Below are 18,431 nucleotides of genomic sequence, written 5' to 3'. Positions count from 1 at the left end.
AGCTTGGCGTCTGAGGCTTAATGTTTGTCTGAAGCAGTGGGAGGATCCTGCTGCAAGTGGGTGGAGTTTCATTAGTTTCTTTACCAGTCTCTGCTAGTGTATACACGCCTTGATTTTCTTGCAACCCACCTAAATCCTCCAATTTCCTCTCTGCTGCCTCAGTGTTGATGTGCTCTACCTCAGCTGTGACCTATGTGGAATTTCTAAACATCTACAGTGAGCTAGGAATAAATGAACAGGAGATACTGAGAATATAACAACAAAAACAGACCTACAGAACTTCTTTTAGTTCTATTTTTCTTTTTTCTGGTGCTGATAGAGATTCTGATTGACACATTTCCTGTGGTCGGACTTCTGTTTGATCAAATATCTACATGTTTCTTTGCAATCACATTTTTTCACTCAGGAGCTCCCAACCATTCTGACAATACCAATAATCCCTGTTAACGCCAGAGTTATTTGATATTTTCCACAACTTCTTGGAATTTCACATGTTGAAAGGAAAAGCATAGCACCAGTAGTGCATAATACAGTTTGACAGCTGGCGCATATTTCAACTTTTGCCATGTCTGATTCTAATAAATGTAAGGCTTCAGTACATTTGTGTGTAGCAGATGAAGAATGAAAAAACATCAATCACAAGCGAGCCAAGATGAAAGTCAGTATCAGTTCAGAGGACTTCACAGAGTGGAAACAACCAAAGAAAGAAGAGAGCTGCAGAACATATGGCTGAACATTGTAAATCTATTAATATTTTAGCAGTACTTTGGACTTAGTAGCCTTTAGGAAATGTCTACAGACACGCAGCCATACAAGAGCTTTACTTAAATACAACACTACATTAGTTTCAATGTGACATGAATTTCCTCCTCTATCCAAGTCCGTACTACAAGAGAAGTGTTGATGCATGAAATACATAGACACTGATCTACATTTGTTGAAAAAAGTCCTCCAAGTGGACTAAAAAGTAGTAAAAAGCCTTGATTATTTTCTCTTACCAATGGACTGCTGCAAACACTGGTTCTTGTTATTCTGCTACTTTCTAGTCTGTTTGGAGTTCACAGGGAAGATTCCAATTCCATACAGGTTGGCATGCATTTAGGGAATGTCCGTACTACTTTTATACTCAGTACTACTTTATAGTCAGTGGGAGTCCATTGTATTCATGCACAGTAGATCGTATTTATGTACTCTGTGCAAGTACTACTGCCAAGCATGTTGTTCTTTGGGGGTCTGTGTAGACTCTCAAGGACTTGATAAGATGTTGAAGGTGACACCACGCTGACCTTCTTGAACCCTTGTTTACTCCCAGACTTGGAAAATATAACTCCAGCCTTTAGGAGTAACAAAATGTACCTCATTCTGACCCTAATGCACCCCCTTGTGCTGCCAGACTTGTAAAGAAACACCAGCCTTTGGGGCATGACAGCATTTACACCACGCTAACCACCCTAGTGGACCTTCATGTACTTCTGGACTTGGAAAATATAATATCAGCCTTGAAGGAAAATGAAATTTACATCATACTGACCCGTGTACTCCCGGGCTCGGAAAGTTTAACACCTCCATTTCCTCACGACAACCCTAGTGGACCATCGCCTTCTTGCGGATCTGTCAAATAGCCGACAAGGTGCGTACACTTAATGGATGTGCAAGTACCCAGAACGACAGATACTTTCCTTCTCTGAAACAGGAACTTTCAAATCTCACCTTAAACTGTGGCTGAAAGTGAACCAATCTTGTGAACACTGACCTATAATTTCTTTGTGTACACTTTGTAATGTCCTTTTATTGTGATCTATTGACCTTTTATTGTGAATTACTCACCTTTTATTGCAACCTATTGCCCTATGTTTTATTGTATGTTTCACTGTTATGTTTTCTTTGTGTACTTTTTGCAATGTGCTCTTATTGTGACTTACTGTCCTAAATATTACTGGTATGTCTATTTTTCTTTTTACCTAGGAACTGTGGATGTAAATTAGCATTGTTGCTATAATCCGGCATAGTTGCATCCATTGCTGTACAAATACGCGTTCATTAATGTGCACTGTCCCTACCAAATTAAAAAAAAGGGATCAATAAATGCTAAAACTTCTTTAAACTGTGCAAACACTGAATGCACAAGATTCAACAAATGCTTCACTTGGGGTCTATCTGCTCCCAGATTTCAAACTAGATCAACATGGCATAAGAAAATGTTCTCTTATATTACAAAAATGGTTCACCAAAATGCTCATTTTAGAGTAAAAACAGTCAGATGAGAAGTTTAGTGGGAGTTTCCATAGGTGGCAAGTCGTGCCGGACCCCCTTAATTTATATAAAGTAGCCTAGACCTCAATTTTATGCAAAAAAAAAGCTGTTGCTAATGTGGCATCTTGTTCCTGAAAATGCAACAGAGCACTACCACAATGCATTGCATGGCTGCTGACATAGAGAATGAATAGAAAGCATGAAAATAAAAGCTCTTGCGGACACCAATCATTGACATAAGAACAACGCATCTGTGGTGTTCACAGCCATCCGTGTGAGCATCCACAAAGGTGTAAAATCAAGATTTAGGAAAACAAATTGAGAAATCTGACATTCAATACCAACTCAATTCAATATGTGATCAGTATTCAGCAGCAGCAAACATTTCTATCCCTACCAGCAAACTACTGACTCTCAAACATGAATGGAAACTCGGTGATTTTAGCTTTGCTGAGGCTCTAGATATTCACTGTCTTTCCTCACAGTCTCCTCTTTGTTTGCAGCTACAGGAATCGAGAGCTTGAGACCTTTATTTCAGGCTCTGACAGTGTCTCTATACCGACTACCTTCACCCTGCCACCTACACCCTGCTGCTGTTGAGTCATGAATAAAAAAACGTAGCATTATTTCCACCCGTAGTGGATGTCAGAGCGGTTCGCTGCCAACTCTGAGGCTGCGCTCGCAGTTAGCAGACATTTCCTCATGTGTTAGACCAAAGTCTGCTGCTGCTTCGACCCCAACTCTCATCGCTTCCAACATGGTTCATGATGCCAAGTAGTCCGGCTGTCTCCTGGACCACTCCCAACATAAATGCACCACACAGCCGGGAGAAAATGTCCTCCAGTGTTGTTGCATTTGCGCTGTATACGGACCTGATGAGGTCTCAGTTTGCACAAAAGCATCTTAAATGGTTTCGTACAAGTTGTTCCACTTCACAGACTCCAACAAGGTACTCAACCTTGTTCCTTCTCTGCTCTCTGCACTGCATTAAATCTCCTGTTAGCCTCTTAAGTTGTATTTTTATCATATTTTTAAGATTGTTTTTATAATTTTATATAACCAAGCCTCATTTCTACCTCCTTTAACGCGGTTTTGTCATCACTGCTGTTCGTGCTTGTCTGATTTGAAAAGATATCTCAAACATTTGTTGACAGATTTCAATGGAGAGACAAAAAATGTAGTTTTTTTTATACCAGGCTGAATTATTTTAAGGACTACTCAATGCCAATTTACTGTATTGTTACACTGCTATTTTACAAATTAGCATATATTCTGCATCCTGTTGCTTTCAGTGTCTGTTTCGACGCTGACCCAGATCTGAAAACTAATTAGCATTTCTAAACATCTCTCACCACTGAAGTATGACGTCAAACAATGTGCATGTAGATGCACATTACCTCCTTACAACAATGCAGTCTGACACTTTGCAAGTTAATGACAGTCATTTTAAAACCAGGCTTCTGAATAAGAACCGGCACCAAGAAAAATATAGATGATGTGATAAAACCTAGAATTACCTCCTTTCTTATGAATCTTATAAGAAAAATAAGTCTGAGAGCTGCACCAAAGACGTGTGAGGAGGAATTTTTTTACCGTTTTCTAGATTTCTAAGGATAAATCACACTGCTCCTGAGGATAATAACACTATTATGTAGACCAGATAGAACACCTGTTTTTACTGACAGCTGTTAAAACTATAATACTTCATTTTCATTGATTCCATCACACCTCTCTTATATGCATGTAAAAAATAGATTATATTTTCAGCAGTAGCCATTCAATTCTAAGAACCAATAGAACATTGAGCAGGATGATTGAATACTAAAAATTATTCCAGTGATCGGTATTGTGTTTTTAAAAAAACTGATTTCCAATAAAACAGATTTATTTGCTTCATGTGCTACTTTGGCATTATCTGATTGGTCACAAGCCAATCAAAACTGAAGCATAAATATCAAAGTTCTCTTTTCATTGAATATAGCTAAAAGATAGATAAGCACAGGCATTTTAACAACATTTTGCTTTGTAGTTTGCATTAATTTTTGATTTTTTTTTACTGCAAATATACACCGATCAGCCACTACATTAACACCACTGACAGGTGAAGTGGATTACATTGATTTTCTCATTAAAATGCAATGTCCTCCTGAGAAACCTTGGGTCCAGTAGTCTTGCATAGTCAGATGCATCTCCAAAGCACTTTGTCAGTGCTGGAGAATGGTCTGATTGCACCTCATTATCATTCTGCTGTAGTGGGAAAATGTTCGGGTGTGTTTATATTTCTTTAAACTGGTTACAATCATCTTAGGTGGAGCAAAGTCAGGGTGTAACGATGGTGTACTTGCAAAATGGTGATGGGCGAGTTGCTTTGGTGGAACATTTGCATGCTGGGAGGCAAATATTGTCATTAACCCTCCTGTTGGCCTCATTTATGGGCACCAAAAAATATTGTTTCCTTGTCTGAAAAAAAATCCAAAAATTCAGCAAAGAAATTCCCCAAATTTCTGAAAATTTGCAAAACCTTCAGGAAAAAAAATTCCAATAATTCTTTAAAAGTTTCCCTTAAAAGTTTTATTTAAAAAAAAAAAAAAAAATCCCCCAAATTTGGCAAGAAAATTCTTGTAAATGTTTTCAAAAAATGAGTAAAAATCTTCCAAAAAAAAATCCTAAAGTATCTAAAGTGATTACATATATATCAGTAAAACTTCTAATATTTTCTTTAAGAACATTCACATAAAAATCAACCAAAATCCAGCGAATTTCGCTGATTTTTTTGTGAATGTTCTTAAGAAACATCTTTTAACATTTCTTTTTTCCACCAAAAAATTTTCAAAGATTTCCCAAAAATGTTGAAAATGTGGACATCAGAAGTTTCACTGTGAAAATATTTTTTCCCCCCACATTTTCAAACTTTAAACTGGGCCAATTTTGACCCACAGGACGACACGAGGGTTAAAACAGTTAATATGCTGTAAAAGAAAAAAAAACGCACGCCTGCCTTATTGCCAGATGTAGGATGTGTCTATATAGCCACCAATCATTCCAGTTGACTTCATCCTTCCTTCCGTCCATTATCTGTGTCCTACTGTTTTCTTCTCCATTGAGCTACCTACTAAACTGAAAAATTCAAGTTGTGCAGAGCATCTGGACCCTGGAGTGAGGAAGCCCTGCTCACATTTTGCAGTGAATTATCCATTTTATTGACAGGGCTCATCTCCCTGCATGCAAACGTTCCACTGAAACAATTCCACGATCAAAATATTTTGAGGAACACCAAAACCACATCCTTCGCTTAACTGTGCTCACAACTGTGTAAAAGAAACACAAACGATCCAGATTGTATTTGTTCCTTTATAGCAGAATAATAATGAGGTGCAGCCAGACAAGTAAGACTAGCATGATCCAAGTCTTTAGCAAAACTTGCCTTTAAATAGCCATAAGTTGGTGCTTAGAGGTTGTTGATGCTGTTTCCTGTAGCCAAGAGGAAACTGTACAAGCAGATAGTGAAAGGGAAGGTGAAAGTAATAGGAAATCACTAAACTCACAACCACAAGCAGCCCAAAAATGTACTTACTGTAAGTACAGTACTTAAATAAGCATCCACCACTGCAGAAGTCACAGTTGTAAGACACTAAGTGATGAAACCAAATGAAATGGAAGGCTTATACCCAAAGTTGACCCCTGGTGTATCAGACTAATGTGCACTTATGGAACTAAACATTGTTCCATACCAAGCACAAACCCAATGGCAGCAATAATATGTTGCACCACATTCAAAAACTGTTGAGAAACATCTACATGAACAAGACAAAGAGTCCAAGGTGCTGACTGACCTCCCAACTCTCCAGATTCTGACCCTGTCAAGCGACCCCAAGTTGCACCAGAAACAGCTTGATTCATGGTTGCCCCAATTTGCAAACCACTGAACCAAAAGGAAAAGCCGCTAGCACCCTGGTGCCAGACACCACAGGGCACCCCAGTTACAGAGTCTACGTCCAACCCAGTCTCCACAAAATTACGATCCAATACAACTACGCTGCATTCTAAATTATGTTATGAAGGGAACATGGTATTGTTTTAACAGAAACGTAATTTGTGACCTGTGACGGGGTGGAGAAGCAACCAGTTTGAAAGATCAACAAAGTTCAAGAACAAAAGTTTTGAGGGGAGTGAGAGTTTGATGGACCATCAGTCAGAGATAAGTTTCATTTTCTGTCACATACTTTCAGTTTTTACCGGATTTCTGGTTCGGTTTAGGCACAAAAACTCGGTTAAGATTAGGATAATATGACGTTTTGTTAGACACTTCTATGTTAGAAGCTGGTTTAAAGTTAGACACCAAAATTACTTGTTTAAGGTTTGGAAAAATGTCACGGTTTGGATTAAAATGCGACTCTTTCACTACGTGGTTGAAGTTTCTCTTCCTTTTTCTGGGTTACCAGGTAACAAGACCCAATTCCAACTAAGATACGTTGATTAGAAACACATTCAAACACAATCCAGCAAAAAAATCAGTTTCCCTTAAAACATCACGTAGAATATAGTTTAGTCGTATAGAAACACAATGTTGTGTAGACTGGGTATCTCCAATGACAGCACAAAGGGAACCAACACAATACTGGGCAGGTGGTGTTAATATTGAGGCTGATTGGTGTTATATCGGTCTCCTTGATTGCAAATTAATCAGTGTCAGTATTGGCCCTGAAACCCACCACATCAGTCGCTCTCTGCTCAACATAAAAGCACTGTAGATTCAACCTTCTCCCTCCATGATTCAAATTACATAAGCGAGGCACGAAGCATTCACGGGAAACAACACATGCACACACAGATGTGATGCATTCTTTTTCTCTTTATTAAAACAACATGAGGCAGTAAATCCCTAAAGACAAATAGAGAAATAGCACTTGGTCTTTTTGCCGTCACGTCTCTCCTGCTAAGTGTCAACACGCTGCATGTTTGATTTCAAAGGTCTCTCTGGGACTTCTGTTGTTAAAAGACCACACTGTGCTGCCAAATCACCGAGGACGGAGATTTAATGTTAAATACAACTTCAGAGCTCCACGCGAGGACGACTCATACATTATTCCTGTCAACAGTTTTATCACTTACTCAGCTGCCATTTTATCTGGTACAACTTAGTCATGAAGCTCGTACCGTTTTTGTTTTTCCTACCTTCATCTGTCTACATGAGGTGGACGAAATAACAGAAACATAATGAAAAATGTTTCAACAGCGCCTCAAACTAACACCATGTTTGAAATCACTGATTCAGTAACTCGAATTCTTTGTCCAGTTGGCTGTGAATGTGTAAATTTCTCATTATACAACTGAGATTTCTGCAGTGGTTCACATTTATTCAAGCACTGTAGGTACAATGTTGAGCTACTTGTCCTTTTCTGCTACTTTGTTTTTCTACAGTTCAGGGGGGAAATTACACTTTTCAGTCCACTAAATGTATCAGACAACTTATGCTACTGCACAGGTTTAGTTGAATAATACAAATTACAATCAACAAATAAATTATGATGTAATATTATAGATTTAAATAAACCTTTATTGGTTCCAGAGAGAAAATTCACAAGTTGCACTGCAAAATAATGAATGTTTTGTTTTTATTATTTATTTATTATTTAATATTTTAAACATTGCTTCAATTTATTAACTATTTATTGTTATTTTACAGATTTTTCTCAGTTCATTAGATAATATCGAGTAAAACCACAGAAAATAAGAACTAACATGTTGACTATAAAAAACAGAGAGGTTAAAACTCTAAGTAATGTCCACATCACAAATCTGTAGTTTTTAAATGATAATTTTTTGTTTGCAACATTTAATGCAAATATTACACATTTTTTACTGTATTTATATCATCAAAAATGTTAATTTAAAAAATATTTGCAATTATGTTGAATAAAAAATGTGTATATTAAGGATTGAAAAATGGCAAATATTTTTTTCAACTGTTATTTGACAGATTTCCTCTGTTTTTTCTCTGACGTTAATGTCCACATCAAACTCTGTATTTTTATTTATTTATTTTATATTTTTATTTAAAAAATAATAACTTCTTGTTTCAGGATTTGTGACTGTTAGGCTGTTTTATATGTGCTGTTATTTCTACAGTTTTTATAGTTTGAACATTACAGTTTTTAACATTTTTTTTGGCATCATTGCTGTAAGATTTCTGGTTTTCTATTATTTATTTATTTTTTATATATATATATATATATATATATATATATATATATTACATTTTACAGCAGATAAACTATCTAAAGTAATTAAATCACCTTTACAAGCATCAATAAATATAATCCAATAATACACATTATTCAAAAATATGCCATTTAGCTTGGCACTTTTAGATACTAATACTCTACTTTTACTTAAGTCTAAATTTAAGTGCATGGTGTATATATCTACACTGTGGTATCTGTACTTTTACTTATGTACAAGATCTGAGTGCTTCTTCCGCCTTTAACAACTACATTGTCGGATTATAAGCAGAACGTAGCGCACCGCTGCTCTGCACACTGTAGTAAATAGAGTTTACATCCAGACAGTGGATAAATATCCACACAGCAAACAGGGAGACATTTCCAACATGGCCTCAAGTAAATAAAAGTGTAGGTAACGACCAAAATAATTCTGCCTCCTGCTGCCATTTAACTCTCACTGGAGAGAATAACTTCACTGCTGTTATTACCGCTGCTGCTGCAAGTTCCCATCTCGTCCTTTATTTTCTGTTCTTGTCGTCTCAGTGCGCCTCAGAGTAAATGATCATTTACTTGTTCCCACTGCAGCTTCCTTCTTTTTATTTAGCAGAGTGTGTAAGTGTGCTGAAACTAGATAAGAAAAGCTAAAAGAAAGATGATTGAGTTTCGAGTAAATGACACTTGATTACAGAGAAGCCTTGGGACAATGTGATTTATGTAGGAAAGTCGTGAAGCATCGACTGTCTTTAGGGACGTTTTCCAACCTGTTTTTAGAAAATTAGAGCTGAAGACTCAATAAACTCGAGTGATTTAGCTTCTTAATTACACTGTCACTGTTGGGTTTGGTTTGCAAATTGGGACATTTCACTGTTTTGGATGCTTCAAAGATAATCACAGACAATTGCACAAACAAAGTCAGCCAATTACTGCACTCAAGATGTTTTTGTCGTGCAGATTATGCAGGATTTTCCAACATGTGTCATGTTTGTCTTGTAGCCGAATCTTTTTGACAGCAGATTAGCCTCCAGCTCCTTGTTTGTTCATCTTCTAATCTGTCTGAGGGGCTTTTATCACTCCGTTGTCTGTCGCCTTTGTGGCTCTGCTTTGCACAGAGAACTGTGAATGTGTAAAAGCAACAAGCAGTTCATCTAACTAACTACGGCTGACTGCGTTTTCACGGGAAACAGGATTTGTGTAATTACACCGAGGCGCTACCTGAGCCTCGCTGTGAGGAGATGCTCGTCTCATCTCACACTGGGAGCTACAAATCACTGGCATATGTACTCAGAAAGCAGCCTGATGTGGTCTTCCACTCACAGAGCTGAAATTTTTCCCTCTTGTGTGCCATTAACGGACCAAAAAGCATCGAGGCGAGAGTGTCACCGACCGGCGTGATGGGATGGACTCACAATGTTCAGGCTCTTTGTGCAGGATGTGGAGACCTTTTCTTAAAAGGGTCAGCTCATTCAAATCACAAAAATAGCTGCAGCTAGCCAGATAATACTTGCTGGTGAGGGAAATTTCAAAAAACAATGTTGATTATTAACAATAAAAGCTGCATTTGTAACAAAAAAAAAAGAAAATCTTGGTGCCAAAGTTTAGAATCACACAAACGCCAACATATTGAAACGCCAAATGGTTGATTCGTCTACGAACACAGAGCTATGTGGAAACTAGTCCAACGTTTCTGTCATTTTTGTGTCTATTCTTCCTCTGTTTCCTCTCAGATGGAGTTCACCAGGGAGTCAGAATGAAAAGTAAGATATCTTCCCAATTTATTTCGTCCTGATCAGTCAGTTTCACTTTTATTTTCCACAAAATCTGCAGTAATAGTTGAAAACAATTTCCGCTGGTCTTAAAAAGACTGAAAGAGCACCTAAATCAGTTGCCTATTTAAAAAAAAAAAAAACATATTAGAAGGTATTAAAAAGTCTCATTTCCATTGACAAAAGACTTAAATAATTTCTCCTGCTTGCTCTGGGCTGTAATAAAATGATCTGTGGTTAATTATAGGATCCTGGGAGATGCTGAACACCTATAAACTAAAATTGATAGTGATAGTGATTGGTTCTTTTTTGTCGACATCACTGTGAGCTGCAGTATTGAGGAAGCTCAGAGTCTAAAAATGGACAAACACCAACATCCTAAATGAATTAAAATAAGTAAATCACGTTAAACTAATTAATCTGGGACATCCGTTTTCTGCTGCTCAGGCAGGTTCTACTCGGATTAATTGAATTAATTATACCATCAGGAATTATTATATTAGTATACTGTTGGGAAGCAGTGGCAGAAATGTGATGTGATAATAAAAAGGATTCTGGGTCATGATGTCCCTGTTGGTTTCCCGTCATATTTTCATCCTCACAACAGGTTTGCGTTGTGAGTTATTAATTAAAAAGGCCTTTAGAAGCCTTAATGTCAATTAATCTTGATTAACCCTTCAGAAACACCCATTTTAGACACAAGTTAGAGAATATAAGCTGATTTAAAGTCTCTGTTGTTACTCTAGTAGGAGTAAAAACCATCAATAAGCAAACATTCCTGTATATATTTGATTTCTGAACTAATAATTAGCTGATATTATAGTTTATAGGTGCAAAATTGGCTCTAAAAGAAGCTCTCCAATGAAAGGCAACACTAACAGTTGTTCAAAACTGGAGTAATTCTACCTGGTTTCTTCCCACATCTGCATTTTCCAGCTATTAAAACGAGGAATTTGGGGAATTGGAGGTGGCAGTGGGAGCGTGCAATAACTTGGTCAGCTGTCAGAGTGGCTTCACATTAAAAGCCTCGGTTTTCCTTCCTCACCCCGGTTCAGTTTCTCGCCGTTTGAACGCCTCCTGGTCTGCAATCAGGTGACTAAAACAGAGCCGATAGCCCGGAGGATATCTGCAAGGATAAAAGTGAGTCGAGCGCCAGGACAAGCCCTGACAAAACCATTAGCTTCCATGACCTCCAGCTCGCTGTGGCAGCTCCATAATTCATGTGGGAAGGAGGGAGCTGGAGGGGGTTTAGCCTCCTGCACCTTTCACCTCTTTTTTCCCCCCTTTAATTACCTTCACGCTGCATTTATTCCACTATTTGTTGACGCTGTTACTGTAACAACAGATTAAGATGTTTTCAAAGTCGGGTTCGTGTCGCCCTGCCAGAAACCATAATGCTCCAAGATTTAATGGCTGGAAGCAGATTCTCGCTCTGAGAGGTTGAGCAGCTTCCAGAAATGATTCCCTCCAAATGTTCCCAGGAGTCTATAGGAGATAAATATTTCGGCAACGTACCCCTCGTGCAATATGTAGCTGAATATCAGGGTCAGTTATGTGTTAATGAAGACTGAATCTAAAGATCAGATTATTTTAAATGTGAGAAAAACGTCAGATTGGCACAACAAACAAGCAATGATTGGAAGCACATTAGTTCATCGGGAAATATTCTACTTTATTTCTTTGTCTTTCACCTGATGGTTGAAGTTACTGGTCATTTAGCAGATTTAGTCAAAATACACACTACCGCTAAAAAAAGTTTGGGGTCACTTAGAAATGTCCATATTTTTTTAGCAGAAGTTTTTTCAATGAAGATAACATTAAATAAATCAAAGAAATCAAGAGAAACTGGAAGGTCATTGATGGACGCTGATACTCCAAGTGAAACAGCAAAGGATCCCCACAGTATGATAATGCCACCTCCATGCATGAACGTAGCTACACATTTCCAGCAACCATCACTCCTGTGTTCTAATGCTACATTGTGTTAGCTAAAGGTGTTGAAAGGCTAATTGATGATTAGAAAACCCTTGTGCAATTATGTTCGAACATGAATGAAAGTGTGAGTTTTCATGGAAAACATGAAATTGTCTGGGTGACCCCAAACCTTTGAGCGGTAGTGAACATTCAAAAAGCATCTAATCATCAATCTAAAAGATATTTTCTCCAAACTGAAGGAATAAATCTCACAAATTATCATTACAAAGACATTATTAGTAGTATTTCTGCCATGGTTAAAAGAATTCCTCCAGTAAAAATCAAGTTTTTTACCTTATTTGATGAAGTTTTTTTTTTTTAATCTACTAGAAGACATAAAATAAGCAAAATAAGCAGTGACTGAGCATTTCCACCTTGAAACTGCAGCATATTAACAATAGTCTCAAAAATACAGATTCAGATTTCCAATAATAAACTTTCTGCGTCATTATTCTGCTTCAGAATCAGTTTCTGGTTCGAACATCTACAACTGACTTACTCCAGTATTGCAATGTGCCATTTTGTACTGTGGAATACAGCGTTTGAATGGATTTATCGGTGAGCTGGTGTGCTTGAAATGCAGTGAACAGCGGAGGAGTAGGTGGAAAAAAAGGGTGCTAACTTCATACATCTGCGTTTTCCACTGGAAGCACCAGTGTAAAGTTTCATCTAAGTCACTTTAGCACTAAATATCAGCATTTTTTGGGAGAAAGAACTCTAAACTTTGCCTCACTGAGATTAGCTTTCAGGGTTAAATCAGCCAAACATGGACTTTAAGCTTTGATGAAGCTCCAGAAACTAGTACAGATTAAACAAACTAGTTAAATAATGAGGTTTAGCTGCATTATAAACTGTTTTCTTTATGCTAAGCTAGGCTAACCCAGCTAAATACACAGACAAAAGACTAATAACAGCCTTCTCATGTAACTCCAGGAAAGAAAGCATATACAATTATATTGAAGAATGCTTAAATTAACTGCTATTATTTCTAAATGCAATATTAGCAATAAAAAATAACTCAAAGTGATGCGATTTGCTTAAACTTGTTCCAGCTTAATGCCTCCAAAACATTTGTAAGTGATGATTTCCGATAAAGCCACTGCTCAGACCAGAACACAATGCAGTTTTAAAAAATAAAAATTAACATAAGAAGTGCATTATTTTTGCCAAATGTCTACAAATTGTACACGACACACGTCTAACTGAGCTGAAGCCACACACTCAGTCACACAATGATTAAGTCTGCCTCACAATACTTCCAGTTAATTAAAAACAGAGCAAACAGCCTCTTCCTGCTGCGTGATTTACGCTTCAGCCACATAAAAATGTTTTATTATCATTTTTGATTCAACCAATTGAGCGTTTCGCAACTTCATAGAAACATTACAGTTGGGAAATCTCTTCCTCACTTCCATCCAGCTCCTCGCTGAAGCCTTGAAGTTTCCACTGAGGGGGGAAATTATGATTCTTTGTATGTTTGTGTTGTAAATGCAATTTCTCCAAAACGCGTTCTCCACACGCTGCAGGGCCTCCGCTAGAATTTAAATACAGTTCTAGGGATTTGAGCAAAAAAGAAAAAAAAAAAACTTTGCTGCACAGTTTGAGTTTCTAAAGACTGACCAGGCTGCATAAATTTGACATCACCACCCGTTGTTTTTTTTTCATCACAACGCGTCCAAGGGCCTGTTTTGGCTGCGAGGGCTCCACATTTGTTCACAACCTCCGCCTGTGCCTGTCTTTAAAAACGCAGGTGGTGGTCCTCCACAGGCAATAAACCAACAGCAGACTGCCCACAGCCTAAACATTCCTGCGTAACAACCCCGGAATAAACAGGCTGCTTCCCCTGCACCTATTCCACTCCACCTCTGTGACCTCATTCTGTAACATCTCCAAAAAAAAAAAAAAATGTAAAAATCCAACTTTTTTTTTTTTTTTAGTAGAACACTTCAAATCAAAACTGCAAATTAAATTGATGATGCAGCCTTACAGGTCATTTCAAATCTACACTTTTTCCATATGTTTGTGCGTAAATTGTTCCTTTTACGCATCATCCAGTTAGTGGAAATTTCCTCACTCCTGTATCCACTGACATTATCTTTATAGTAGCCAGCTGGTGATCTGCTTTGCTTCCAGATAAGATCACAGGCTTCAAAGAAACAAACAGCTCTCATGCAAGAAACTGAGCAAAAACATGTTTCTGAATTGGGATGTTTTGCGCAATTGTGCCAAATCTCCCCAAACTTTAAACCCCACTTACTTCTTCCGCGCTCCTTCATGAAGGTAATGAGGTCCTTGTAGTACTTGTAGTCGTCCTCGTACGGCTGGGCCTCCACCGTGATGTTCTCCTCCTTCAGGTTCAGGAAAATCCCCTCAGAGAGAAAGTAGTGCGGCCGGTCGTCCTGCCGCAGGTCGTGGAAGATCACCACGGCGCGGGACGTCCAGTTGAAGTGCGTGTGCAGGACGTTGGCGAAGTCCCCGAGCTTGGTGGTGGACGGCCCGCTGCGCACGATGGTCCGGTACTCGTCCCGCTTGTCGAAGCCGTACGCGGGTCCGCCGGCCGTGATCAGCGGGAGCTTCCAGTGGGACGCGAAACGCCCCACGGAGGCGAGCGGGTACACGCACCCGGGTCCGAAGAAAGCGTCCGGGCGGATGTAGAGCTTCGCGTCCACGGCCACCACCTGAGCCCGGCTCTCTGCGCAGGAGCCCGCCGCGGGGTCCTCGGTGCTGTAGTTGAGGATGTTGATGGAGCGGCCGAGCAGCAGCTTGTGTTTGCTGTGCAGGTCTTCGTGCGCCATGAGGATGGCCGGGAAGACGCGCGGCAGAGCCCACGGGTACTTGAGGTGGTTGTCCGGAAGCATCACTGCCACGGTGATGTTACCTCTGCAGCCCGGCGGGAGGCAACAGGACAGAGCCGCGAGCAGGCAGCATCCCAGCGCGCTTCTGCATCCCATTTCTCGCTCGTGGCCACGGAGGGAGAGCGCACCGTTTGGAGAGGAGACACGGCCGGCTGTGGCACCCTGATCTACACCATAGGTCTCCTCCGCTCTCTGCCTCCTTCTCCGGTCGTTTCTCTCTCAAAAGTGGCACAGAGTCGGTCGAGGCATCATCCTGAGGCGCCGGTCCGGTTGTGCCATGCGTCCGCGCTGCGTAAAATCCACGTTAAAGGAACTTCTCGTACTTCCTAAAGCGAGTTTTCCGTCGCGGCGCGGTCCTTACCGTGCCGGGCTGTGAGAGAGTGATAACATCCATCCAGTTGACTGTAAGTTAAATCAGAGCAGCCCTCTGCTCGGCCCCCACACGTCACACACTGCAAGAAGAGCGAAGCTGACGCTGTCAATAAATCACCACCATCCCTCCTCTGGTGAATCAGGAAAACCTCATTTGATTCCGCTGCAGAAATTGAGCAGTAAATGTGAATTTATTTGAATTTTCTGGATTCTTTTGCGTCTTTACGAACCAAAGCAGACCTGAAGTGACTTTTAAAGTGAGTGTCTTTAAAATAACCTGAAGCTGATGTAGCTGCAGCAGCAACAAGAGGAAGGTTCCTGGAGATGGAGGCTGTTGGTGCGTAATGAAAGTTCAGACTGTGGAGCAAATTTAGACACAACTAATTTACATGTTAAATACTTGACACTTTTTGCAGCGTGTTGGTGAAAACTCCGCTAATAAACCTGGAGGTGAGTCGCCCCCTGCCGGTCATCTCACAGGTTACAGTAAAACCCTGCTATAGTGAAGAATTACTGCTGGAGAAGCAGATTTTAATGGATTTAATGTTTTTGCTAGAAAATGTTACCATGTCTTAACATTTTTGAGTTTTGTAGGTTCATAACAGGGTTTACAGGTGTTTTTCGCTAATTGAGTCCCTCTAGTTTGATTGATTTACTCATTTGATTGATGTGCACATGGAAGTTTATCAAACTAACTGCACCTCCTGCTTGTCTTTAATTATGTCTCAGGGGTCTGATTTAATTGTAAAAGTTTATTTCTGCACAAAATCTCCTTAGTACCTGCTAGTCAGGATTCAGCATCTACAAACAAAAGCTAAAAATGTTATTATTATTATTATTCAGATTGTTACACAGCATATTTTACATTTCTCTGTCACCAAAATCAAAAAAGAAAGTTTGACTGAATTAGTTAACCGTGCATTGAATTCCAATGCAATATTTCACTTTAAAGTGTAATTTTTTTTATTTTTGTGTAATAGCAAATAGCTGCAAAATAGTGTTTGCTGATTTAAATAAGGTAATATATTGTGTAATTTTCTAGTCAAACATTGTAAAAGAACTTTTGTAGAAAATTGTAAAAACTTTGATGTGGACATTATTTACAATTTTGGCCTGTTTCTTTTTTGTTTGTTTTTCTTTTCTTTTTTACAATTAATATATAAATAATTTTTTTTCAAGGATTTTACTAGATGTTATCTGTAATTTAACAAAACTATGAAAATATGGTTAAAAAACTTTTACAACACCACTTATCGTTTTCTTAGTACCTGATATGCACACATTTCTTTCAAATAATGGAAAATTTAAATACAGTCAAAGAATAGTGTAGTTTTATGGTCAAACATTATAAAAGAACAAATTAGTGTTCATAAAAAAACACATTTTTACTTTTTTTTACGGTCATCATGCAAATTAATATTTTTCCTCATGATTTTACTAGATATTGTCTGTAATTTATGAAAAAGTGTTAAAATTATTTACAATTATTTAGAAATTAAATTCATTATAAGTTTTTCAAAGGAATTTTATAATCAAACATTGCAAAAAGACAAATTAGTGTTTATAAAAGTACAATTTTTTTTTACAGTCATCAAATAAATTAATAGTTTTTTTCTATGATTTCACTAGATACTATCTGCAATTTACAAAAAGGTGTTCATATTATTTACAATTTTTAAAATTCTGATAATTATTTACTATTTACAGTCCTTGACAGTCTTTCTTTCAAATAACAGAAAATATCTGTAAAATAACTATATTTGTGGAGGATTTAAATGCACAAAGAATACAGCATTTTTTTTTTAGCCAAACACTCCAAAAGACAAAAAAAATACTCTTACTTTATTTTACTTTTTATTGTTGATCATGATTTATTATTTATTTATTTAATTCCTCATGTGAATTAACATATTTTCTGTGATTTTTACAGGATATTATTTGTAATTGAACAAAACAGGAAACACTTTTTTTTTATATATATATATATATATATATATATATATATATATATATATATATATATAGTATATTCCTGAATTTATGCTGTAACTTTAGGTTTTTGTGTGCCAACCCTACATTTTTATCTGGAGGTTTCCTTCACTGTACGATAAAATATGTTTTTTCTTAAGTAAATGCATTTTGAGTGTGAAATCCTGGATGTTTTCACCTTTATGTGCCTTTAAACCCTCCAGTCGTCCACTGTGAAGCTGAAGCTGCTGCATTTATCAGATGCATCATCCAGCATCGTGAGGTGGAAAGTCACAGCTCTGAGTTAACATTAGAAAACTGCTGATGATAAATGTAGACGTTCTGTAAGACAGAGCTGCTGGTCTGTTCTTCTCACATTTCTCCTTCATCCTACAGTGATCAGAGGTCAGTGGACTCTTCTTTCTTTCTTCCTGCATCCTCTGGATTATCTGAATGAACTCTAGCTTCATGTTTTTTCAGCTGCAGATCTGAAACATGCAGCCAATTAGAACATCATCTTCTATTTTCTGTCCAGCTGCTTTCACCTCCGCCCACGCCTCAGCACCTCGAATTAGACGTTGGTGATTCAAGGTTTCACGGCTTCTTCTGCTCAAAAGTCAGCAGTCAAGGGCTCTGAAGAAGCTTCCACCTCGGAGCTCGTTTGGTTCGCAGTGAGTAATTCTGCTGTCATCAAAACAGGAAGAAGTACACAGATAGAACACACTCTTGGAAAAAGAAACACAAAAACTGGGATTCAGTGCAAACATTACAAACAGCCACTTGTCAACAGCTTTACTAGCAAAGAAAAAATGATGAAATTCACATATTTAGGCAGAATTCAGCAAAAATAAATCACACAGATGTCCACAGATGTATGTAGGAATATTAAACTACATAAATCTGCCACTTATAGTAGAATAAAATCAGAATAAAGCATCACTCACCACTCTGACGTGCAGCGCTGCCCTCTGGTGGTCGCAGGAAGCTTCTATTCTGCTTCATCAGTTCCTTTCTCATTTATC

The 18,431-nt window shown here is 38.2% G+C and overlaps 1 protein-coding gene across 1 annotated transcript in view; it reads right to left on the bottom strand.

Annotated features, from left to right (window-relative positions):
- The window catches only part of npr2 (natriuretic peptide receptor 2), an 84,856-nt gene extending 69,393 nt beyond the window's left edge, over positions 1–15,463 (bottom strand). Inside the window, exon 1 of the mRNA XM_023289615.3 lies at positions 14,472–15,463. Within this exon, the coding sequence (XP_023145383.1) occupies positions 14,472–15,165 (694 nt within the window). The 5' untranslated portion in view covers positions 15,166–15,463. The remainder of the gene's footprint in view (positions 1–14,471) is intronic.
- Positions 15,464–18,431: the final 2,968 nt, after the last annotated feature.

This window comes from Amphiprion ocellaris, chromosome 17, assembly GCF_022539595.1.
Source record: "Amphiprion ocellaris isolate individual 3 ecotype Okinawa chromosome 17, ASM2253959v1, whole genome shotgun sequence".
Lineage (NCBI taxonomy): Eukaryota > Metazoa > Chordata > Actinopteri > Pomacentridae > Amphiprion > Amphiprion ocellaris.
The sequence above is the reverse complement of the archived record's forward strand: the minus strand, read 5'-3'. Positions and strand labels throughout refer to the sequence as shown.